Raw genomic sequence first — 25476 nt, 5'->3', positions numbered from 1 at the left:
GCTACTTCATAACTATCATTTTGCTACTGTTATGAATCAGGCAACCCTGTGAAAGGGTTGTTCGACCCCCAAAGGGGTCGCAACCCACAGGTTGAGAACCACTGCCCTAGAGAGATGTGAGTGCTTCACAAGACCCTAGTTTCAGTTTATTACATGTGTCTTCAGAAAACAGAACAAGGGCAGTGAGGAGAAATTGCAGAGACAGCTGTTGCCTCCTTTTAAGGAAATGCGTTTTTAGAATGGACGGATCTATTTGCTGCTTTTCCAGACTGCCACCAATTGGGTACTTTGTAGGAGGGTTTCACCGTGGTTTTCAACCCTGGCTGCATATTAGAATCCCTTCGAGGCCTTTTGAAAGATACATTCTTGGCTTCATCCCCAGACATTCTCATTTGATTGGTCTGGAATGGGCAATGGTTTTCTTTGAAAGCTCCTCTAGAATTCTAATGTGCTGTCAGAATTGAACCCTGAGCTGGATGACCAACCCGTTAACCGTTGTTTATTTAGCACTTACTGTATACCAGGCCATCAGACCAGGAACTCTAGAGGGTACAGTGAGTTATGCATTACTCTGCGAACCACAAGGTCAGCAGTTTGAATCCACCAGTCTCTCTGGAAAAGAATGATGAAGCTGTATACTTCTCTAAAGATTTCAAGTCTTGGAAGCCCACGGGGGCAGTTCTACTCTGTCCTACAGGGTCACTATGAGTCGAAATCAACTCAGTGGCAGCTTTTTAAAGTGTACCAGACATGGTGCTCTAGCGGCTTTGTTGAGTAAGTATCGGACAGTTAACCACAAGATGGAATGTTCAAATCCAGCAGTAGCTCCACAGGAGAAAGTTTAGATGATTTGTTCCTATAGCCTCAGAAACCCCATATAAGGTCGTTATGAATGGAAATCTATTTGATGGCAGTGGGTTTAATGTATCAGACACTGTGTTAAGCGCATGTATATAACTTCATTTGTGTAACCCAGTCAATAAATTTGTCAAGCAGGTATTACAAAAGAGGTAATGAAAGATTAAGAGGCTGTGACGCTTGACCTAGGGCCACACAGCTCTTACATGGCAGTGCCCAAGTTAGGACTCAGATCTGCCTGACTAAGAAGGGCCCATGATCCTTTTCCCCAAACCTCACTTTTCCTTATCACTAAGCATTTTCTTTCTCAGCGCTGAGTTACGGGAGCAGTGCTTTGGCATGATTCATTTACCGTGACCCATATTGGCAACTTTAAGAAAAGATCATGCCCTTTATTTACTACTTAGGAGCTCTGGTAGTGCTATCAGGTAAGAGTTGGACTCCTAACTGCAAGGTCATTGGTTCAAACCCACCAACTGCTCTGTGGGTGAAAGAAGAAACTACCTTCTTGGTAAAGATTTCCAGCTTCGGAAACTTTATATAAGGTTTACTTCTTTGGGATTTACTTTTTGGGAAATGCATTAATCTTTTTATTTTATGTATTCTTTACTTCTTTGGGAAATGCATTAATTCTTCTTTGGGAAATGCATTAATTTACTTTTTGGGGAAATTATTTACTTCTTTTGGAAATGCATTAATCTTTTTATTTTATGTATTGTTTAGAGTAAGTGAACAGATTCAGTTTTTAGAATCCCAAAACTTTTATCAGAATGTTCAGCATATTCCTAAGAGCATCTTGCCAAATTTCATGTCTAATCCTGATAGCCAGAATTAAGATGTTTCTAATAAGCTGTTAGCACAGAGTACATATCCTAAAACCATTTGCCTCTGTCTGAATTTCAAATAAAACAAATAAATAATTGTGAAAGATATTAATAGTAAGCATTTTTTATTTTGTCTTAAATCTCGAAGTTAGCAGTATAAAGTGAAAATAATGCATCTGTTTAAAATGATAGTCATCATCTAGAACTGTGGGTAGCGTTTAATTGTTTACTAGCAAATTAATAGATTAGATTTTGTTCTAGGTATAACGGTAAGAATTGGACTGCAGACCATAAGGCTGGCAATTCAAACCCACCAGCTGCTCCTTGGGAAAAAGATAAGGCTCCCATAAAGATTTCCAGCCCTGGAAACCCTCTAAAGGGTGGCTTGGAGTTAAAATTGACCCTTGGCAGTAGGTTTGGATTTTAGAAGGTAGTTGGCACATTACAATGTGTCCATCAGTTATTATTCTTAAGACCATTTATTGCTGTTTTGAAAAGAGCTTCTTTGATTATGTCAGGAATCACCAATAAAGACAAGAAATAAACCACTGTATTTACATAGTAATTCCCCAGTAGACATGACAGGTGACACATGTGCTATATTAAGTGGTTGCAATGGTTTTCTCATAGAAAATGGTAAGTTTTTGTTGTTTTTGTTTCAGCACTGTTGCTTGGTAGATTATAAAATTAAAAGCCCTGTTTCATTGATGCCTTTTACCCACCACCACCCCACCAGACTTTTTTTTTAATGGCTCATATAAGAGCGTATTGGCTACTGCGCTGGAGGGTAGGGTCTAACAGATTCTCTGTGGCCCAAAAGAGCAGACACTTTAAATACAGTATGGTTGTGAAAGCATCACATTGCTATGTTAAAATACATACCTATTTGATAATAGTAGCAACTTTTCACCGCTTTCAGTTTGACGTGATAATGAATGAATCATTCAGGTCATGTTTGTAAAACTGCATTAAACGCTGCAGACGGAATGAAAATTGAATGCAAATTACTTTGGGAGTAATATGAATAGTATGTTTCATTATAAATTTATTTGTGTCCAAAAGATTTTTTAAAAGACGTTTAGTTGAATGGAATAAATTGCATTTCATTCTTGCTTTCCCATAATAGCCACCCTATTTACTTCTGAAGCAACAGCTATAAAATTTAATTGGTTTGCTAATTGCCATAAATAATAGCAACATAATAAATAAAATACCTTAATTGAATATAGGGAGACAGAATAGCTTAATAAAGTTAAACAGTTACAGATAATTTAGAATACATTGTAAATAAAATGCATTGCATGTGCAAATAACTTTTAATGGATTTAAGTAGACCGGTGCATCTCTATAGCAATGTACAAAATACCGTATAAGCAAGGTGACTGTGGACAGTAGACAGTTAAATAACCTTGATGGCTTAGAGTTCTTAAAATAACTGAAGGGACACAACCTCAACCTCATTTAAGCCAAGGCAAAGGTGGCACCCCAGATGGCATTATAATTTTGGAATTAGATGAGATCTGTACTGGTATTCTCTCCATTTTATCACTATGCTAAGCTCTGCCAAGTAAATTTTAAAGGTCCCCATAGTTTAAATAAAAGAATGAAGGGATTCTGCAGTTTTTGTTTTGGCTCTCATTCCAATATTTAACCACCGTCTGACTGACTTAGAACCATTTTACTTAGTTGTTGTAAAAGCAAAATATAGAGCAGCCTTATCACCATGAATCAAGTTTCACTTTTAATGTCAGATAATCAGATGATAGTGGAAATAAAGGATCATTTCTTAAGCTGAGATCAAGGAATACTCACAGTTCAGGCTCTTCTGAATGAAGCCAAAGGAGCTGAACCCCAAACTTCCCTAGACACAGGCTTGTCTCGGTCGGTCGTGTCATCTGGGCTCCTTCATCCGGTCGTTGTGCAATTGGTTGGGGTTTTCTTCTGTTTTATATTCACACGTGTTGGTCATTTTTCCCCCCTTTTTCTTGTGATAACTCTCAGACTCCTTGAAAATTTTAAGACTCCCTACCACCATCCAACAAACATGATGTTTAAAATCAGTCATCACTTAGGATTAGAAAATTTTATCTTTTTTATGAATAACTGCCTTTCAACTTGGCTGTAGTGGAACGTTTTCCTTCACTCTCTCCCCCCAAAAAGAATTCTAAACAAAAATAAGTGTTTTCTAGGACATGATGCCATATGGTATATGGGCTATTTCACTGAATTTCTGTTTCTTCCTGGGATGCTTGTGGAAATTAAATTAGGCACATAAAATGACATTCCAGTAACTTAGATGGAAAATATTTTATTCTTGAATTATATGTGTAAGTTGGTTTATTTGATCTATACTGTGTTGTATATTTCCACATATCCCTTAAGATCTTAGATTTATTTTCTAAAAGTGCTGTGATATTAGAATTAGATGAGATTTGTGATGGTATTCTTGCCTTTTTATCACTATAATAAACTCTGCCAAGTAAATTAAAATAGCTCCTATATTGTGGAGGAAATAAAGAAAAACTTCTGCAATTTTTATTGTGCTCCCAATCCAATATTGAACCATTCTCTGGCCACTTATGTAACTGCTGGCCCTGCAGATTAATGCCATTTCCCCTTTTTTGTTGTCATTTCAAATGAAGAACAGTTAGTTTTAATCCAACCCATACTTGTTACACTGCAGCCTTGCTTACTTTTAGGCTAAATAACTTTTTACTCATTGGGCTTTAGCTGATATTCTAATGATTTGTGGATACTCTTCCAAACACCATAGTCTTCAGAGCTTTTAGTTTGCAATACATATGACTCAGGAGTTAGAATTTTTTAAATTACAGAATAAAATAGTTTACAGCTCTTCCTTCCCCCCTTAGAGCTTCTACTGTATTGGTCTGGCAGGGGATTTTTTTTTAATGACTAAATAGGTGTTAACCTATCAGCCTTTTATTTCCTAAAAACTTGTCTAAAACTCTTCCCTTTTTTTCTATATTATGCTAGTTATTTTATACACCTAAGCTAATCCTTCTTCAAAATACCAATTCTGCTTTCATCTGTAGTGCCCTCGTGGCCATGTTTTTTCTTTCTTTTTTTCCTCGGTGTGAGTCAGCAGAACCACTACCAGACTTGAATGTGATCAGCTCATATAATCCTTTCCTAGTTCTTCCCTTTCACCAGCTTTCTCCTCTTCATTCTGAGCTTTCTACTTTCTGTCTCTGTGTTCTGAGCCCATTCCTTCATAGCCTCTTCCCCTCGCTATGCTCCGTTCTCCTTTGTGGTGTCTTCAGCTTTCGATGTATCTAAAGGTAGAAGTAACAGAATTAAGAAATCATGTTTACTGATATCCCTGCCCTCCTTCTATCTAAACCCCAGCCCTCCACCCGCTCCACACCTAACAAGAGGGACACACGGTCATGCTGATTGCTGTTGCTTCAAATGCACGGCCACAAACTTTAAATGGGCTGCCCAATATCCCTCTTCTATTTCTCTAGGCCAGTGGTTCACCAAGTATGGCTCCCAAAGCAGCAGCAGCAACATCACTTAGAATTTAGAAGAGCGCTTGCTTGAGCTCATCTTGGTGCATAAGCCAGAAATGCTGTGGGTGAAGTCCAGCAATCTGTGTGACTCAGATGCTAATGTACGAGAACCACTGCCCTTACCAAGTCTCTTACTCTTTGATGAGATTTTTTTCACACCTTCACACTTCTCAAACTGCCAGCCGCCCCCTCTCTCTCCTTCGCAATCACAGCTGATGATCACTTTTTATTTCACTGAGAAAACAAAAGCAGGAGAACTTCCTCATCTGCCTGCCTCCACATCTACTTGCGTCTACCGTTGTCCTGTGCCCTGCCTTCTCTTGCCACTAGGCCCATCCCCTTCATTGACTGGGCAGATTCCTTCCCATCTCTCCCGTGCATCATTCCCCTTGGCACACAAAACAAAAACTCCCTGAATATCCCAACCCCCACCCCAGTCCCCACCCAAATGGCTCACACTCTTAGAGAAACTGTAAGGCAAAGTCACGTGGTAAATCTTGATGGGAGCAGACAGCCTCATCTTATGTCACAGCACCACCAGGACTCTAAGGTACTGCTATGTAGTCATATAAAATACATATTGTTATATGAAAGTTTTTAATATTTGTGCCTTACTCCCCGCCCCCCCCCAAAAATAGGACAGACCCAAAATGAATAAAAATAGTTACCAGTGGAAGGAGAGCAGAAGCAAAAGTTAGACTTCTCTTTAATGGTTTTGTTTTATGGTTTTGAATTTAGACTTATGTAAATGTGGGATGTATTTTTAAAAGCAAATTCAGCGAAAAAACATCTAATTGAAACAAATGAGCCTCACTCTATAACAAATTGAAAGCATAGCCATAAGGAAATGCATTATTTTCAGTCATATTAAAGTTATATTTTTATATAGAGAGTTCAAGAAAAATTTCCAAAAATATTACAAAGAATTCCAAATGCCTTCACTCAGTTTTCCCACATGTGAATATTTTACTATATTTTTTCTTTCCCAGTCTTTCATTCCCTTTATTCATCTATCCTTTTATTTCCTAAAAATAGGGAATTATATAACCACAGTACAATTATTAAAATCAGGTAATTAATAATGAAATTGTATAATAATCTAATCTATTAGCCTTCTTCAAATTTTTCAATTATCCTAATAATATAAAGCAACCAAGAAGTAATATCATGTATATAGTTGTTAAATCTCTTTAGCCACTATTATCGAGTCAATTGTAACTCATAGTAATCCTATATAGGATTTTAGAAGCAGTAAATCTTTTTTTTTTAAACATTTTATTAGGGGCTCATACAACTATTATCGCAATCCATACACACATCAATTGTATAAAGCACATTTTGTACATCATTCTCAAAACATTTGCTCTCCACTTAAACCCCCGACATTAGGTCCTCATTTTTCCCCTCCCTCCCCGCTCCCCCCTCTCCCATGAGCCCTTGATAGTTTATAAATTGTTATTTTGTCATATCTTGCCCTGTCCAACGTCTCCCTTCACCCACTTTTCTGTTGTCCATCCCCCAGGGAGGAGGTCACATATAGTTCCTTGTCATTGGTTCCCTCTTTCCTACCCACTCTCCCTCTACCCTCCCTGTTTCGCCACTCACACCACTGGTCCTGTAGGGATCATCCGCCCTGGATTCCCTGTATTTTCAGTTCCTATCTGTACCAGTGTACATTCTCTGGTCTAGCCAGACTTGCAAGGTCGAATTTGAGTCATGGTAGTGGGAGCTGGGAGTAAACATTTAGGAACTAGAGGAAAGTTGTATTTTTCATCGTTGTTACGTCGCACCCTGACTCGCTCATCTCCTCCCCGAGACCCCTCTGCAAGGGGCTCTCCAATGGCCTACTAGTGGGCTTTGGGTCTCCACTCTGCACTCCCCCCATCATTCACTATGGTAAGATTGTTTTGTTCTGATGATGCCTTATACCTGATCCCTTCGACACCTCGTGGTTGCATAGGCTGGTGTGCTTCTTCCATGTGGGCTTTGTTGCTTCTGAGCTTGATGGCCGCTTGATTACCTTTAAGCCTTTAAGACCCCAGACGCTATACTTTTTGATAGCCGGGCACCATCAGCTTTCTTCGCCACATTTGCTTATGCACCCATTTGTCTTCAGTGATCCCTTAGACACCTCGTGATCACACAGGCTGATATGTTGTTCCATGTGGGCTTTGTTGCTTCTGAGCTAGATGGCCGCTTGTTTACCTGCAAGCTTTTAAGACCCCAGACGCTATATCTTTTGATAGCCGGGCACCATCAGCTTTCTTCACCACATTTGCTTATTCACCCGCTTTGTCTTCAGTGGTTGTGTCGGGAAGGTGAGCATCATAGAATGCCAATTTAATAGAAGAAAGTATTCTTGCGTTGAGGGAGTACTTGAGTGGAGGCCCAATGTCAGAAGCAGTAAATCTTTGTGTGAATAGATAGCTTCATCTTTCTCCTGTACAGTGTCTGGTGTGTTTGAATTGCCAACCTCATAGCTAGCAGCCTAACACAGTGCCATCTCTTTAGTTTCCTTTATGTGAAACACTACCTGAGTGTAATTCTTCTTTGTGTTTCATGATATGGAGTGTTTAGAACAAAACAGACCGGTTATATTGTAGCATGTTCTTCCATTTGGTTTGTCTGATGTTTCTTCATGATTACCAAACCAACCACCATGATGGCATATTGGTTATACATCAGGCTGCGAACCACAGTGTCAGTAGTTTAAAACCACCAGCCGCTCTGTAGGAGAAAGACAGGGCTTTCTACTCCCATAAAAACATCACAGTCTCAGAAACTCAGAGCCAGTTCTACCCTGTCCTAGAGTTATGACTCATAATTATGGCAGTGAGTTGAGGCCAAATCAACCAGTTGCCACTGAGTTGATTCCAACTCATGGTGACCGTATGAATGTCAAAATGAATTCCATAGGATTTCAGTGACTGATTTTTGTTTGCCTGAAGTACATCACCAGGCCTTTCTTCCACGGTACTTTTTGGTGGACTCAAGCCACCAACCTTTTGGTTAGCATCTGAATGTATTAACGCAGTGATTCTCAACCTTCCTAATGGCGCGACCCTTTAATACAGTTCCTCATGTTGTGGTGATCCCCCCAACCATAACATTATTTTCGTTGCTACTTCATAACTGTAATTTTGCTACTATTATGAATCAGATGACCCCTGAGAAAGGGTTATTCGATGCCCAAAGTGTTCGTGACCCACAGGTTGAGAACCGCTGTATTAACGTATTGCATCCCCAGGGACTTCTTCCTTATGATGAGATCTGTGTATATGCTATACAGGAATACCACAGTAGTGTTGCTGAGTTATGCTCAGTCATCATATCAAGAAACATCTGCTATTACCAGCCATGTAACTTTGATGGTAGTGTCTGCCAGGTTTCTCCCCTGTGAAATTATTATTTTACCCTTTGTAGTGACTAGATTTTTACAGAAATAGCGTATGTATTATACGGGGTTTTATACTGTGTAATCCTTACACATGATTTTCATAAGCTCATTAAACCAATATTTTTATATGTTGCTGACTTCAATTTCCTCCTTTCCTCCTCCTCTCTCTCTCCACACTCCCCTCCTGTCCAAGAGATTTAATGGTAAGTCTTCATCGTGGCTTCTATTGACACATAGCTTTGGTTCCCAGCATCAGGCCCTCACCAGACTACCCTCAAGTTTCTAAATGAGCCCCACTCCTGGCAGGGTTTCTTCCCTCCTCTGCAAAATGTCTCTAATGCAGGAAGAAATCACTTTTTCTGCCCCAGAAATAGCCCTCACCAGGGCAGCCAGCCCCAGCCCACGAGGTTTGCAAGTCTGCACAGCCTGTGGTGAACAGGAGGCCACTCAGACAGCCACGGCCACCCAGGTTCCATCCTTAAGCCGTTTGAATCTCCTACCTGCACAGATGCCACAGGGCAAGCATAACCGCCATAGGCACAGGGAGATCAAAAGTCCCTCACTTGGAAAAGATGTGTCCAAGTGACTGGGTGGTGGCCCACACCTGCACTGTCCTGCCACTTGCTTCATGTGTGACTGGTTCCTTGAGACCTGGGTGTACATGAGCAGCTGCACCTGCCGCCACGGGACCAGCCCGTGCTCAAAGCCAGCCTTGCAGCCCTCCACCCAAACCTCTGCCCATTCCCACCAGCTCCAAGGAACTCTCAAACACTTTCAAGTTACTTCTCCTTACTGAGCGACTACCAGACTCCCGCCATGACTTACACTTTCATTTTACACATATGCTCAAGAGGAACATTTGTGGACTACTGAGTGAAGGTGAATGGGTCTGAAATTCCCTTCTGGAAATGTCACAGGATGTGTGTAACGTGGCAGACTATTGCAGAGCTTCTTTCTACAGCATTTCATCATTTCTCTTCATACTGTGTATGTGTACATTATTTACATGGGCATGTTACTTGTGAAAAATACAGTAATGCGTATCCTATGGGAGCTACTTTGAGAATTCATAAAAATCCTCTTATGCTTCCCACTTCCACCCACTGGTTAGCATCCATCGGGGATTCTTCCTTGAATCATATATAAGATTATACTTGCCAAAAGGTGTTTTCCTCATTTCGTCATTTATTCTTTGTTTTTTGGTTTGCTACTTAAGGAAATGCTTTCTTTCTCCACCACTTCTTTATTTTTTAAATTGACTTATTTATAGTCGCATAGATTCACTGATTTCGACTTTTTTTTAAACCAGGCGTCCTCAAACTACGGCCTGCGGGCCACATGCGGGCCACCGAGGACATTTATCTGGCCCGCCGCATGTTTTTGCCCCGTTTTGTTTTTTACTTCAAAATAAGATATGTGCAGTATGCATAGGAATTTGTTCCTAGTTTTTTTAAAAAACTATAGTCCGGCCCTCCAATGGGTCTGAGGGACAGTGAACTGGACCCCTATTTAAAAAGTGTGAGGACCCCTGTTTTAAACAATAAAACCGTATTCTAATTGGGTATACCTAGTGAGATATAGTCTAAGGGGGGGATCTTTAAAAACCTTAAACAGCATACAATGGTATTGTTACTAGCAATGATGTTATTTTAAAACATATATACATACACAAGGGTAAATCAAATGAGAAAGTTGGCACTAGGCACCAAGTTTACTTCCAAATTCAAAGAAGTAAAGGCTCTGTAATGAAATAGGGAAAAACACCCATGCAAATTCCTGGTTTATTTTTCTCCTTCTGAAAGAAATAGATATTCTTTGGTTCTCTCCACCCAAAAGTCTGAGAAGCAATGTTAAGCCAGATCTTTCGTTTAAATACTTTTTCCTGCCCCAAAGTATCAGGCTGCTTGGAGAAATAGCTGATTCCAGATGTGGGACAGGAAAGGAACAAGATTGGTCTGGAGCATCTTGGTAGGCTTGAAAGTACAGCAAAAGGGCATAAGAGCTGACCTAAAAGGGCTTCCACTGGCCCAAACTAGAACAATTTAGCAATTTGTAAAAAGACTGAAGTTGATTCAACATCAAATAGATAAAAATCTATTTTTACAATGCATAAAAATTACCCCTTTAATATTGGTCACCTTTTGAATTGTCTAGAAACCAATTTGTTTTTCTGGAAGTAGTTCATAACTGCTTTGTTCATAATATCCCCAAACTGGAAACAGCCCCAATGTTTATCAGCCAGAGAACGGACACATTCTGGTGTAGTTAAACCATGGAATGTACTTGGCAATAAGAAGGAATGAACTACCGAGCACACAACCTGGGTGACTTAGAAACATTATGCTTACAGAAAGAAACCTTGCATAAAAGAACGTGTACTGCACAGGTTCCCTTACATGAAGTTCTATTACAGACAAGTATACGGTGTAGAAATCGTGGTTTGCACTGCAGGAAGTAGTCGTTGAATGGGAAAGTGATGAGTGCTTTCTGGAATAGCAATAATATCTTAAGAGGAATTTGATTTGTACCAATGTGTGCATTTGTTCAAACTCTCCAATGGTACTTTTAAGATTTGTGTGTTTCACAGTCTGTAAATTTTACCTTTAGCAAGAACTGTAAACAAAACATTAAACTCTATTTAATGATTTGTGTGCTACAGTGGAAGGGTGAAAGCTATTGATGGCTACAATTTCCTTTGAAGTACATAAAAGAATAAAATACATGAAAAAAATAATAATTTATAAATTTTCAAGGGTTCATGAGGAAGGGAGGGTGGGGGAGGGAAGGAAGTAAATGAGGGGCTGATACCAAGGGCTCAAGTAGATAGAAAATGTTTTGAAAATGATGAAGGAAACATATGTACAAATGTGCTTGACACAATGGATGCATGTATGGATTGTGATATGAGCTGTACAAGTCCCCAATAAAATGATTTAAAAATAGTAAAATAGGTTGATAGTTGGATAGAGAGATGAATAGGCAGATATATGATAAAGCAAATGTCACAAAATGTTCATTAATAAATCTAGATAGGGTATATGGCTACTTTCTATGTAATTCTTTGAGTTTCTGTATGTTTGAAACTTATTATAAAATGTTGAGGAAGATCTCTATTTTGCAACCATTAATTTCGGATTTAGGCATCAATGGCTGCTAAAATCATTGAGTGAAAAGTTGATACATATAGAGCTTAGGAATGATGGATCACATAGACAACACCTGAACCCCCCATCCTATCACTAAAAGTAGCACAACCAGATATGGTTATTCTTGATGTGATATAATAGATATACCACCTATGAAGTATTATTACCAAAAACTAATATTAAATCTGAATCAAATCAAGCTTCTAGATCTAACTACCAATTTACAGGAAATATAAGGGACTAAGGAATATGTTAAATGCCACCCTTAAGGGTACCATCAGCATTAACCAAGTCCAGACAGTAGGGGATTCCACCAAGGAAAGTACCCAGTATTGTAAACCAATAGAATGAACATTGGAAAACAGGTACAGACGGGTGAGCAGTTAAAGCGTAAGAGAGATTTAAAAGACATAGCCATCAGATACAGTATAGGATCCCATTTTAAATGAGCCACCTATGAAAAGGCATTTTGAGAACTGTCAGGGAAAATAGATGCTATTCAAGGATTAGTGTTCATGTTATTGGATATGAAAATGATATTGTGGTCAGGTTTTGTTGTGTGTTTTTTTGTGTATGGTTAGTTTTTAAGGCCTTTTCTCCATTAGAAATCTGAAACTATTCACAGGCAAACTGAAAAGATGATCTGTTGTAAAATGCTGCTGCAAAAAAAAAAATAGTTGGAGCTAGATGAACAGGAGTGGCAGAAGGGTAGCACGCGGTATTGTACGCATCGCTCTTCTCCACTGGGGGATGTGAAAAGGTTAAAAGGGAAATTTCCATGGCTCTGTATTCTCTTTCAGCTACATCTCATCTCCACATTCTGCGTACAGTACAATTTTGAAAGTTATCTGCATTTACTATCTCCACATCTCCTCTTCCCTTTCGCTCTCTTAGACTTGGCCCAATGAGGATTTCTATCACTATCATACGATCAAAACCGCTCTTATCCAAGTCACCAGTGACTTCCAAGTTGCCAAATCTAATGGTCAGTTCTTAGTTCTCCTCTTAAATGGCCTTTTAGTCGCGTTGGACACTAATAATCATAACTTCTTGAAAAAGCTTCTTTCTTTGGCTCTAGCACACCAAACGCCCTTGATTTTTCTCCTACTTCACTGTCAACCATTGTTTCCTTTGCCTCGATTACTCTCATCTTCCTGATCGCTAATAGCGATGTGCCCCAAGGCACAACTCTTGCCCTCTTCTGTATCAGTACTCATACCATAAGCAATTCCATTCACTACCTTGCCTGTAAATACCATCTGTATGCTGCTGATTCCCAAAGTTATATCCCCAATCCCAGCTTCCCTTCGTACATGTCTGCTAAGATTTCTCTCATATTAAACCAGTAATGTGCATCTTCGTTTTCATTCACTTACTCAGAACAAAAACTTAGTAGTCATACCTCTTTCACTCACACCCCATAACCAATTCAGAGTTCTGATCATGCCTTCAAGGCCCTAGACCAAAGAGTCCCAAACTTATTTGACCTACCACCCCGCTTTTCAGGGAAAAGCAAACGTTTACTCAGCACACCCTAGCAATTAAAAACGTTTATACTATAGCCCATAATCCCAGGGTAAAGTGTAGGTGCCTGCGTTTGTGGACCCCCTGGATCATCCCAGTGACCCCCACCCCCGCAGAGGGTGATGTCTACCATTTTGGGCAACGCTGCCCTAGACAATAACGACAAAAGTGATCATTTCTGGAATTACATTCGTCACCACTCTTCCCCCCTTCTTTATACCTTCCCAGACACACACTGGCTTCCTTACTGTTCCCGGCCCTCCTCATACCTCTGGACCGTTGGGTTTCCTGCCCAAATCCACCTGGCCCACACTTTCATTCAGTTATTACCCAGTCAGAGAAGCCTTCCCAGACTTCCCTAACTGGGGTGTTGCTTTCTAATTTTCTTGACATCGGTCTCTACTTGAACCAACTTAAAGTTCTCACTGAGCAGTCTTTATCAGTTGATTTCGGTAAGGTCTGTTGCTCCTCAACAGGCTCGAGCTCCTGTATGTCATGCTGCAGATTGCTGCCTATTCGTTCTTGTATTCTAGCTTTCCCACTTTCTCATACACTCACATTCACTCACATACACTCCTAAACATGCTTAAATTTAAGATTCTTCTTTCTTGGTGCTAGCTTCTATTGTAAAGGTCTTTAAACATCTTTGGACAAAAAGAATAGCTTCCAAGTTAGACTCTTGATGCTTTCAGTTGGGTGAACTAAGGCTCCCCTCCCACTTCCTTGTATCTTCAATAAACATTGCTCTGTGTGCATCACTTGGGGATTTTACTAAGCAGGGTTTGGGTTTTTTTCATACCCTCTTATGGAGGAAGGAGCCCTGGAGGCATAGTGGTTAAGCAGTTGGCTGCTAATCGGAGAGTTAGCAGTTCAAACCAACCAGCTACACTGTGGGAGAAAGGTGAAGGTGTGCCTTGGAAATCCAATGGAGTAGTTCTTCTCTGGCCTGTAGGGTTTCTATGAGTCCGAATCAACTTAATGATAATGGGTATTTGTTTGTTTTGGTATCATGTAGGCTAAACCTGAACTAAAATCCTGTCATTTTGTGAGTGAGAAAGCATAAGGCATAAATAAAAATATTTTTATTCTCCATGCCTGAAGAAGGCTTGCCTGTTTTACTAGCCAATATATTCAGAGTGAACAATACATAATTATAGTCATATCGCGGAGGATAGTATTAGATGTCATTTGGCCAAAGGTTCTCACAAGTAATTCCTTTCCTGGCACCAACCCCAACACAGTCCCAGAAAAATACAGATACAAAGGACAAGTTCCTACGAAGAAACCCTCCTTGTTGCTGTGAAGTTTGTGATATTTACAGCTTGGATTGCTAACTGCAAGATCAACAGTTCAACCCCACCAGCCGCTTTTGGGGAGAAAGATGAAATTCTCTGTTCCCATAAAGATTTATAGCCTTGAAAACTCTCTATATGGTAGCTATGAGTCAGAATCGACTTAGCGGCCATGGATTTGGATTTTGGGTTTTGTCAAGCAAGTTATTTCTCATGGACGCTATCTTTGGCCTGCACTAGGGCAGGCCCAGAGTCTCTGGGCTGGGTGTAAACTCTGAAAGGTTGGCGATTTAAATCCACCCAAAGATACCTCAGAAGAAAAGCCTGGCGATCTGTTTCCAAAATGCCACAGCCATTGAAGACAGCACAGTTCTCCTCCCCAATAACTGGGCTTCTCCTGAGTTGGCATTGACTTGATGACAACTGATTTGGGTTTATTTGCTTATTTTATCCACCCCTCCCCTCGAGAGAAAAGGTATGCCCAATGTCCTGGTAAAGCCTTGGATTCTCTGGGAACGAGGTTCAAATGCAGTCATTTAGCATCCCAAATTACTCCAGAAGTTGTTTTCTAATGTGTTGGTATTTGGTCTTCTTACTTGGTTTTGTATAAATTGAATTGTTGATGTTCAGTTAATCCTTATCTCTGGGTTTCTTTTTGTTTGTTTGTTTGTTCGTTTGTTTTCCTTTTCAGCCACACTGTGTTCTTCTCGCCTCCAAGGAAAACTCAGCACCTGTTAAACTTGGGGGCTTTGGGGTAGCTATTCAATTGGGGGAGTCTGGACTTGTGGCTGGAGGTAAGACTTTTTTTTCCTTCAAAACCTGGGCATTTTTAGGTTGGTGTAAAATTTAAAACAAAATATTAGCCCAACCTCTCAGTATTTCATACTGCATCCTACCCTTCCCCTGATACTTTCCCCGCCCCCCCAATGCCATCCTGTAGATTTAGTTTTGAATATGATAACTCTATAATCATAACTAGTCCTTTAAGAATGGAGACTCTGTCTATTCCAATGAATACATCATTAGAAAATTCCCATGGCTCCAAAAAAAGAATAGAAACTTTTCACTAGTGTTTAGCGATGGATGCTAGTTATAGATTCAAGTATTGGGGCTTATTTATTAGTTTACTTTAAGATTCCAACTCATAATTGCTACCCTGGTTTTAGTTTTAGTGTTTAGGTTTACCCCAGTACATTGTCCTTAATTCCAAAAACTATCAGTCTTTTCATTATTGCCTTTTCTTATCAACCAGTCCTGTTAGTCTTCATAGAAAGGGAAAATGTGGAAAATAACAACACTCTTTTAAAGCATATCACCTTTCAGGAATACGTACTGTTATTAAATGCAAATACCTGACAAATGATAAACCCCAAAATAGCAATCTGTTACCAAGGTATTTCAGGTCATTTATTCCCTTATATAGCTTAAATTATAGACCATCTTCTATAATAGGAGCCATGGGTCATAGGTCTGTACATTAAATCATGATCTCACCCCAGTGCTCTCTAAAATTGTATTTAAATTCTCTTATAGTTTTGCATTGTCTTCAACTTAAATATTCCAAAAAAATGAAAGAAACTACAAGTTGAGTTTCACAGAATGCTTATTATTTTTCCTAATCAAATTGAGCTGCTAACTGCAAGGTCAGCAGTTAGCTGCTCCAATGGAGAAAGACTGGGATTTCTTCTTCCATAAAGCTACAGTCTCGGAAACCCACAAGGGCAGTTCTACCCTGCTCTATAGGGTCACTATGAGGCAACAGCGACTGGATGACAGTGAGTGAGATGAAATTCAAAATTTGAGTAAGGATTGGAAAGCTAAAGGGTCAGATAGTAAAGCATAATAACTATAGGATCGTTGAAGGATCTCAGGATTTTCAAAGGAAACTTAATGTCTTCAGTCTTTTCTTTATAGATACTTACTGTGGTTTGTTATTCTGTTAGAGATTGAGGGAGCCCACAGAGGTTCTGGAGGATGCGTATATCTATAAGCAGACATATACAACCAACATTTTTTTCAATTTTATTTTTGCCTTCCCTTTCACTCAACTAACTATATCTCCAATCTGATAGCTAGTAATTGAATTCTCCCATAAAACTTTCCCCAAAAGGTTAAGCTCTAATTTAGTTTCTCAAATGGCAAAGAATTCACTATATCTCCCTGGACAGTTCATTCCATTTTTAGAAAGCTCCTTAAGTGTTGAAAAGTTTGTCTTTGTATTATCTTCTTATAACCTCCACCCAGTAGTCCTAATTCTGATTTTTGGAGCCACTGAGGACAGTGTAATCCTTCCACATGCTATAGCCATGTACATGTTCGAAGATAACTGTGATGTACCTCTGAGTTTCTTATGAAAACGAACCTTCCTGTGTTGATTTAACCCTTCCTCTTAGAAACTGATTCAGTGTCTCCTTGCTGTCCACAAAGTATGAAGTCAGAACTGAACATCAGAAATACTGGACCTTATAGCATGGGGTTATCTCTTCTTTTATGCTGGGTCTTACATTTCTTTCAGGCTCATCACATTATATTAACTTTTTGAATAATCACCTAACACTGCTGACTCACATTAATCTTATAGTCAACTAAAATAAAGACAGGTTTGTTTTTAAATAGCTGTTTCTACTAATCTCTCAATCCCAGTATTAACACCTTTGTGTTAAGACTACACAATTATAACAAATCATTTCTGATGATCACATTCCCAAGATTGACAGATGAAATGAAAATGGAAATGCCTGTTATAAAACAGCTCTGTATAATGACCTGTTTCTATGGATCTGCAACTGTATCTATTAGTATTCAAAATGTCATGGGTATCATATTTTATAAATGCATGTTGACTAAAGGGGAAAAATTAAAGTTATTAGATTTATCTGGATGTTTTTTCCTTGTTAATATATTTTCCTAAAGTCTAGGGATCTTCCCCCCAGTTCTGTATTTTGAAAGTTAATTTTGAATCTACAGTGTGTCATTCAAAATTATTTATCTCAGTGCTTCTAGAATTGAAAATAGTTTCAAATTACTGTCATTTTAAAAATATATCCTTCCTTAGAGTCTTGAAGGAATTACTTCTGAGTATCGCAATGTCTTAAAAAATACATAAGGTAATAAAAGAGAAATGATTGATCTTAGGGAAAGCTCTCCTGTTGTTTAAGGGACTTTTGAAAGTAGTCTACTTTAAAACAGAAAGCCATTTTCCTGTCATTTGGAATCTTTGATCACCCAGTCCTCCAAGTAAAAAGCACTTTCTTTCTAATGTGCCATATAAAAGCTTAGGTTATTTAATTATTTCGATCATTTATATCGGATATCTTAATGTCGTTATAATTCTCCTGTCTCAAACTCTACTACTGGGAAAAACTTGCTTATCCAGAATACACATAGGAACCTATAGACAACCATTGTGATAGTAATTACAGCCACTCCTGCCCTTCAAAGCATTGGTGATGTTCTCAAGTAGATATCTACAGCACCCCAGTCCAACAGTTTTCAAAGATTTGTGTTCCGCAGCACCTTGTACTTGCATTCCGGTTATACTGCCCTTCACCATTTTACCTGTCTGAGTAACACCTCTTCTTCTTGAAGACAAACTAAGAGAAGAACCATCTACTCTTAAAGCAGGCCATTTCTTCTTCTCTTCCAGGCCGCTACGTACCTCTACATGGCATTTGACTCATGGAACTATAACCCATACCAAAGACTGTGAGCTTTGTGAGAACCAAGGGAAGCACTACTAGCCCTCCTGATGGCCACAGCAGTTAGCAAAGTGGATAGGACCTAGCAAGCTTTGCTAAATGAATGAGTCTGATTGCTAATCATTTTCCAGTTAGTAGCAGATTAAAAGCAATAAATTAAAAGAAGTTGGACCTGGGACAAGCTTAATATGAGAAAAGGAAGGAAAACCTGACAGGAAAAATTAGCGATTATGCAAACTCCCAAACTTGGAAAACACAGCGGGCTTTTATTACTAAAGAAGTCCACCTGTGAAGTTCCCAAGGGTGTTCTCTGTTCTTTTGACTTGACAGTCAAAATGACAATTCTGAGTCATCAAGAAAAGGTTAAATTCTGTGTAGCATCCTGTGTAACAAAAGAAGTCAAAAACCTTAGAAAAATAGCCATCCAAAATCATTACAGTAAAATGGCTTGAGTCTATAAAGATGCAAGGCTGTAAACTATTGAAAATATATTTATTCAGAACAGCTTTCTCCCTGAGATTCTAGGTAATAAGGTTTTATTATATTATCAAACTCTAACATTTGACTATGTAAATAGGCATCAGATGTATCTTGTAAGCAATGGCATTTAATATGGTTCAGTAATGGGTTTCCTGTTCTTAAAATTTTGTGGTTAAAGTCATAAAAGTCAAGTGGTCACAAAGAAGGAAAAGTAGTTAACAGTTTAGGGAAGTTGGTCTGTGTCAAAGATTAAATCCAGATCTTTTCATATTCTACTGATCTGCACGAAGTCAAAAGATCATTCTTGTAGGTCCTATCGTACAGTTCAAACTCTGAACCACCAAAACACGCATCTCCTCCAAGACTGAATACTTATTCTCTAGTAAAGGGAGCCAGTCTTCAGTAAAGACAAATGGGGGGAACCTCCTGTGGGTGGCTGCAACTAGCCCTGGTGGCTCTGGACTTTTCCAGAGTCAGCCTCCCATTTTGAGATGCTTGGCCCTTTCTTGTGTGGAAAGTGGTAGCATTTAAGTTGGGTTCTAAAGTATCATTTGAACAAGCAACTAGCCCTCCCCTGGCTGGGGCTCAGAGATCTGGCTCTGGTTTCCCCATCTCCTGCTAGCTCCTAGTCCCTCAGAACAAAGCTGATTCTCCAGTGGCCCTTCAGTGTTCACACTGTTAATGAAATAGGAGGCTTGGCTTCTCATTAGTTCTGTTTCTTTATATTACTTGAGGAAGCAAAGTGGACAGAAAGAAAAATAATGCCCTGGCACCCAGTCTTTTGAACTAGTACAGAGATTTGACAGATATACAAGGATAGTATATTTTTCATGCAAATATTTTCACTCTCTGAACCCTGAACTGTAATCGGCCCTGCACTTCACTAGGAGAGGGAAACACAGGTGGGAGTGGCGTGACAGCAAGAACCATGATGGTCTGTGGCAAAGGCACCTCAGGCTAACCCACAGGCTGATGCTGCTTTATCCTTCCGTAGCCCTACCAAGTTTGATAATCACTCCAAAACCCAACGCACTGCCATCGAGTCAATGCTGACTCATAGTAGGAGGCTATAGGACAGGGTAGAACTGCCTCTGTGGGTTTCCTAGACTATAACTCTTTGTGGGAGTAGAAATCCCTGTCTTTCTCCCTCAGAGCATGTGGTGGTTTCAAACTGCTGGCCTTGTGAGTTGCAGCCCAAAGCGTAACCACTGCAGCACCTAGCAGGATTTATGTTCTCATCTCTTTTGCTGGACAAGAGTCTCTAAGGTTGCTAGTCAGAGTTCTAGATAAAAGAGACTTGGTAGCATAGCGGGTTATGCATTGGGCTGCTCACTCAAGGTCAACAGTTCAAACCCGCCAGCCTGTTCTAAGGAGAGAAAAAAAAAACCCACAAGACTTTCTGTTCCCATAGAGACTTCCAGCCTCGGAAACCCAAAGGGGAGCAATTCTACTGTCCTTAGGGTCTCTGTGAGTCAAAATTGACGCAATGGCAGTGAGATAAAGTATTGTGTAACCTTCAAAATAAAATTGTCCTAATCTCAGTATAATGTGATCGATAAGCATGCCCGCTGGACCTACATACGTGTACAGTTGGAAGAGTTGCCAAGTGTGGGGCAGTGTCCTCTCCCACCATAATTTCCGTACAGGATACAAACCTTGCATTCCACGGTAGAGGAAAAGAATCCTTTGGGGGTTAAGCCATGTTAAAAAGTACACACATACCTCAGAGATATTGCTGGTTTGGTTCCAAGCCCCCCATGATACCACAGGCCATCACAATGAAGTGAATACTGTAACAAAGTGAGCGTCATAACAGGGCAGATGTGAACAGTTCTGTTTCCCAGTGCTTATGCAGGTTATGTTGACACTATACTGTAGGCTGCGAGGGGACTTCAAAAAGTTGTGGAAATTTTGAATGAAAAGGTTTGGAATATTGTGAGAATTACCAACACGTGATGCAGAGACCCAAAGTGACCACATGTTGTTAGAAAACATGGGACTCATAGACTTATTCCAGTCAGGGTTGCCACAAACCTTCAATTTGTAAACAGTGTAATATCTGCGAAGTGCAGGCAAGGTATGCCTAGAAGCTATTAGTGTGCAAATCACTGATACCAGATGCCTTCCAGAAACCTAGTTTTGATGTGTGAAAAGCAAAAACCTCTTTGAAGAACACTAATGAGGTTTGAATAAGAAGAGCTTCATAATTTTGTTTTGGTTTATGTCACTTATTTGCTTTCATTCTTTGCAAATTTTTACATTAGGAAGCTAAACAATCCTCTTATAACAATATCACTAACTATTGTTAATTCCCAATGAGCTCGGTGAGTGTTGGACTACTAACTACAAAGTTCACACCCATCATCTACGCTACCAAAGGCTATCTTCTGTAAAGATTTACAGCCTTGGAAAACTTGATGGCAATAGCTTTGGGTTTTAGGGCTTTGTTGTTCCTTTCTAATGTTTCATATTCAAATTTGCATTTCAAATGCAAGTGGTCAGCATTCACTTTAAGTTAGGAATTTCCACTTGGTAGTCAAAAGTATTTTTTTCCCAGATTCTTCCCCCCTTCTGCCCCTTCCTCTCCATGCTGGTGCCTCTGCCTTTGCCCAGGCCAGGCCTTCCCCAACTCTTCGCTGGACAGTCACAGACTGCCTGCTGCCTGGCCCACCTGTCTCTGCTGCATATTTTTATTGATCTTCAAACATGTGGAAGGTTCAAAATCTTAAAGTACTTCATGAAGCAAGAAATGTATAAATAATAGTTATGTATTCTGCTGAATTCAATAGGGACTAGGTCTGTTAGAAAACCAAGTACCTGCCCTTATTTTCAAGAGGATTAAATGTGTTTTTCTTTTCCTTCTGTAAACTTGGTTTTAGGGGGAATTGAGAGGTGATGAGAGGATATTTATATGGTTAAGCTGTTCATTCGGCATGTTATCGTTTTATTGTGTTTTGTTTGCACATGGAAAATCCATTTTCTGTAGACATTTTCCTTAATGCTGTTGTTTTCCATGTAGGACGTGTTGGAACACCTCATTTTATGGCCCCCGAAGTGGTCAAAAGAGAGCCTTATGGAAAACCCGTCGATGTCTGGGGCTGTGGCGTGATCCTTTTCATTCTGCTGAGTGGTTGTCTGCCTTTTTATGGAACCAAGGAAAGGTTGTTTGAAGGCATTATTAAAGGAAAATATAAGGTAATGGATTACGAATGTTTTCTTTTGTCATTGAGATTCAATTATTATGGGGGGAAAATGTTCGTTTGTTTTTTAAGTCACTCTCTATTTCTGGATTGCTTATTGATTAATGCTTATGGGTACCCAGTCAGAGAAATGGTCGTTTCTTATGTCACTGATTTGTTTAACAGCATAGACGTCAGATACATTTCCGAACTGCCATTAGCTCAGCTATCGGGCGAGTGATGGAGAAAGACTGTGTTCGGAACAACCATTGCCCTGCCTTTCCCTCTTCCGTCTTTCCAGGCAGCAGCTAACATTTACACCAGCTCTTTGCATTCCAACTTTATCTTGATATTTGAAATACCCTAGTTGTCTTTGGTGCAGCAGCCAAACCAAACACTAGCTGTGTGTGTGTCACTGTTCCCCACATGCAAGAACCCAGCTTCGGAGTCATGGGCCTTCCAAGTATAAGATGCTCACAAAGCCCAACTCTAGTTGAGTGAAAGAATTTGGTCTGATCCTTGTTAGCTATTGTGGTAGAATTTGACCTTCAGTAAGCTGTCTGGTGTCCAAATGCATTCATTCAGGTTAAGCTACAAAAGGAATTTCTTTGTGTCATTTGAGACGTGCTTCATTTTTTTAAAGCTTCTTGCTTACCGTATGTACTCGTGTATAAGCCGAGGGTGGGTTTTTTTTTCCCCAGCACATTTTTAATGCATTTTTGTGGTAAAATTAAGTGTCTCGGCCAAGATTCAGGTCGGCTTATATTCTAGTATATATGGTAATTTGTAAACTTAAAAGGGAAATTTTATCCATTCAATTTTAGTCATTGTTTATCCAACTCTGAATTTAGTCTCACATAGCCTTTACTTGTTTAGCTTTTCCACACTTCGTATTGTATTTTCAGCATTCAGCCAGCGCAACCTACAAATATGCCATTTATAATCCAGAATAAACTGAAATGCCAGTATAATCAAAGCATTTCATAATTAATTTAGAGCCATTCGTCATGATTCAGATTCTTTAGCTACTGTGGATTGGAAACCACAGATTTGTGATCAGTAAATGATCACTTAAATTATTTTAATAAAACAAACTAAAAGTCTGCTTAATAGGTAGAGAGATTCTGTTTGGGGGTGATGAGAAACTTTGGAAATAGTGGTGATAGTTGTACATTATTGTGAATGTAATTAATGCCACTTAATTGTGAGATAAAAAAGTATTAAAACAGCATTTTTTACATTGTATATATATAGAGAAAGAGAGCACAAGAGGGAGTTGCACTAAAAATTGTTTTTTAATAATCAACATAATTTTAAATTATCACTGGCATTGTCAATGACTATATTAAAGCAGTTTAAGGACTTCATGAAAATAAATAAACGTATACTTGATGCCACTACCCCAGCTCTGGTTAGAGGTTTGGGCACTTATGTCTAGCTGACCAGGAATACAAGTAGGCTTCAAAAAGTGTGAGGAAAAAAATCCATTATTTTTCTATTTTATTTTTCCATACCCTTTTTGAAGCTCCCTGATATGTTGCTGCATATGGGAATCATGGCATAATGTGTGTCTGGATACCAGTTCAGGGCAGTTGATATTGAGGAAATTCTTTTTCCTCCCTGTATTACTAAAACCTCAACTTCCTTCCTGGTCACCAGAATCATGGTTTCTGTTTTAGCCATAACTGACTACATGAAACAAAACACAGGTTGATATACATTAGACTCCCAAACTGTGAGACCATGAAATTTCCTTTTTAAAATCCTCAGTAATGTTAGAATTTTATATTGGCTTTGGGAGGGGAAAGTTAAGAAAATGAACAGGGGGCTGTGCAGCCTTTTTTTAAGCTACAACTGAATGGTTTATACTTATATTTTTTTCTGGATATAATGATGCTTTGTCAGTGTCACTATCATTTTATAGATTACATTTCTTTGATTTTGTTTGGATTAAGATGATCCCAAACTCCTAACCGAGAGAGGTGTTTACAGTGTAGGTGTTTCTGCTTCTCTTAGAGTCAGTTGGCCACTGAGGTGTCCAAATGTCTCAGGAAACTGCCTGTAAGTAATCATCTCCTTACAATTCCTGAAAATTATGAGTAGCTATCACAAATACATAGCCATGGTTTTCTGGTTGCATTTTTCCAAGGAAAATCACAGATACTAACATATAAAACTAAATAAGATTATTAATGCATCCTCTTAATAATAACAGCAAGAATAATAGCGAACATAGCACTTGATATGTGCCAGGAACTGTTTTAGGCATTTCCCGTATGTTAAATCATTTAATCCTCTCAGCAATTTGTGATATAAGTACTGTACAATAAAATCTTCCACCTGCCTTTTTGAGTTACAAGCACTTGCTAATAATAGAATTATTCCCTCGTGTTTATTCATTTGCTAACTTCCTGGTTTCCAAGGCAATGTACTTTATTCCAAGAGCCTCTGATATGTGATTTTGTCTATTTTTAAAACATTGAATAGTTATTTTTGTTTCTTGGTAAGATACATGGAGAGTATACACAAACAAGTCTAAAAATTAGATTTTTAAATTTTTTTCTATTCTTGGTATTAGAGTAAGTCAGATGGGTGGTGGCAGCTATGTTACAATTTCCATACTTAAGGTCTAGAAACCTCTAGGTTAATTCCTTATTTACTCTTTACCTTGTCTGATCAAACATAACACTTGTGAAAAGTAGCTTAGTTTGAAGTGCTCTACCATCAGGGATAAAACTGGGGGTATTATTTGATAATTTTTCATTATGGAAATTTTCAAACAAAATAGTAGCGATAAGTCAGAATCAACTCAACGGCAGTGAGCTTGGGTTTTTTTGGTTTTTATAAGCCCCCAGCTTCAAATCTTGTGAACACACTGGGCCTCTACTCAAGTCCTCCCTCAACACAAAAACACTTTGTTCTAATAATCTGGCATTCTGTAATGCTCATCTTTCCAACACAGTTGCTTAAGACAAAATAAGCTAATGTGGTGAAGAAAGCTAATGGTTCCTGGCTATTACAAGATATAGCATCTGAGTCTTAAAGGCTTGAAGTTAAATAAGCAGCCATCTAGGCGGGAAGCAATAAAGCCCACATGGAAGAAGCACACCAACCCATGTGATCACGAGGTTTCAATGGGACCAGGTATCAGGCATCAGAAGACCCAAAACAAACAACCATTTTTATGCGAACGAGGGGGGTCAGAATGGAGACCCAAATCCCATCTGTAGACAACTGGACAGCCCCTCACAGAAGGGTCACAAAAGGGACAAGCAAGCCAGGGCGCAGTATCGCACCTATGAAACATACAACATTCCTCTAGTTCTTTAATGCTTCCTCCTCCCCACTATCATGACCCCAGTTCTACCTTAAAAATCCGACCAGACCAGAGAATGTACACGGGTACAGATTAGATCTTACGACACACAGAATCTGGGACAGATAAACCCCTCAGGAACAGTAATGGGAGTAATTGTACCATGAGGGTAGGGGAAGGTGGGGGGAAAAGAGGGAGAAATGGGGAACCGATTGAAATTATCTACTTAGAA

The 25476-nt window shown here is 39.3% G+C and overlaps 2 protein-coding genes across 10 annotated transcripts in view; one reads left to right on the top strand and one right to left on the bottom strand.

Annotated features, from left to right (window-relative positions):
- Positions 1-3584, bottom strand: part of GPR34 (G protein-coupled receptor 34) — a 7743-nt gene extending 4159 nt beyond the window's left edge. The window contains exons 1-2 of the mRNA XM_013007726.3: positions 3495-3584; positions 2565-2657 (exon numbers count right to left, since the gene is read on the bottom strand). The gene's annotated coding sequence lies outside the window, so the exon portion shown is untranslated. The remainder of the gene's footprint in view (positions 1-2564; positions 2658-3494) is intronic.
- Positions 1-25476, top strand: part of CASK (calcium/calmodulin dependent serine protein kinase) — a 512028-nt gene that overhangs the window by 357280 nt on the left and 129272 nt on the right. For all 9 annotated transcript variants that reach the window (XM_004714576.3, XM_045289402.1, XM_045289401.1 and 6 more), the window contains exons 6-7: positions 15263-15365; positions 21769-21944. In XM_004714576.3, coding sequence (XP_004714633.1) covers positions 15263-15365; positions 21769-21944 — 279 coding nt within the window. The remainder of the gene's footprint in view (positions 1-15262; positions 15366-21768; positions 21945-25476) is intronic.

Source organism: Echinops telfairi, unplaced genomic scaffold, assembly GCF_000313985.2.
Source record: "Echinops telfairi isolate 266 unplaced genomic scaffold, ASM31398v2 ScPeMD7_26;HRSCAF=91, whole genome shotgun sequence".
Taxonomy (NCBI): domain Eukaryota; kingdom Metazoa; phylum Chordata; class Mammalia; order Afrosoricida; family Tenrecidae; genus Echinops; species Echinops telfairi.
This window is presented reverse-complemented; position numbering and strand designations above follow the sequence as displayed.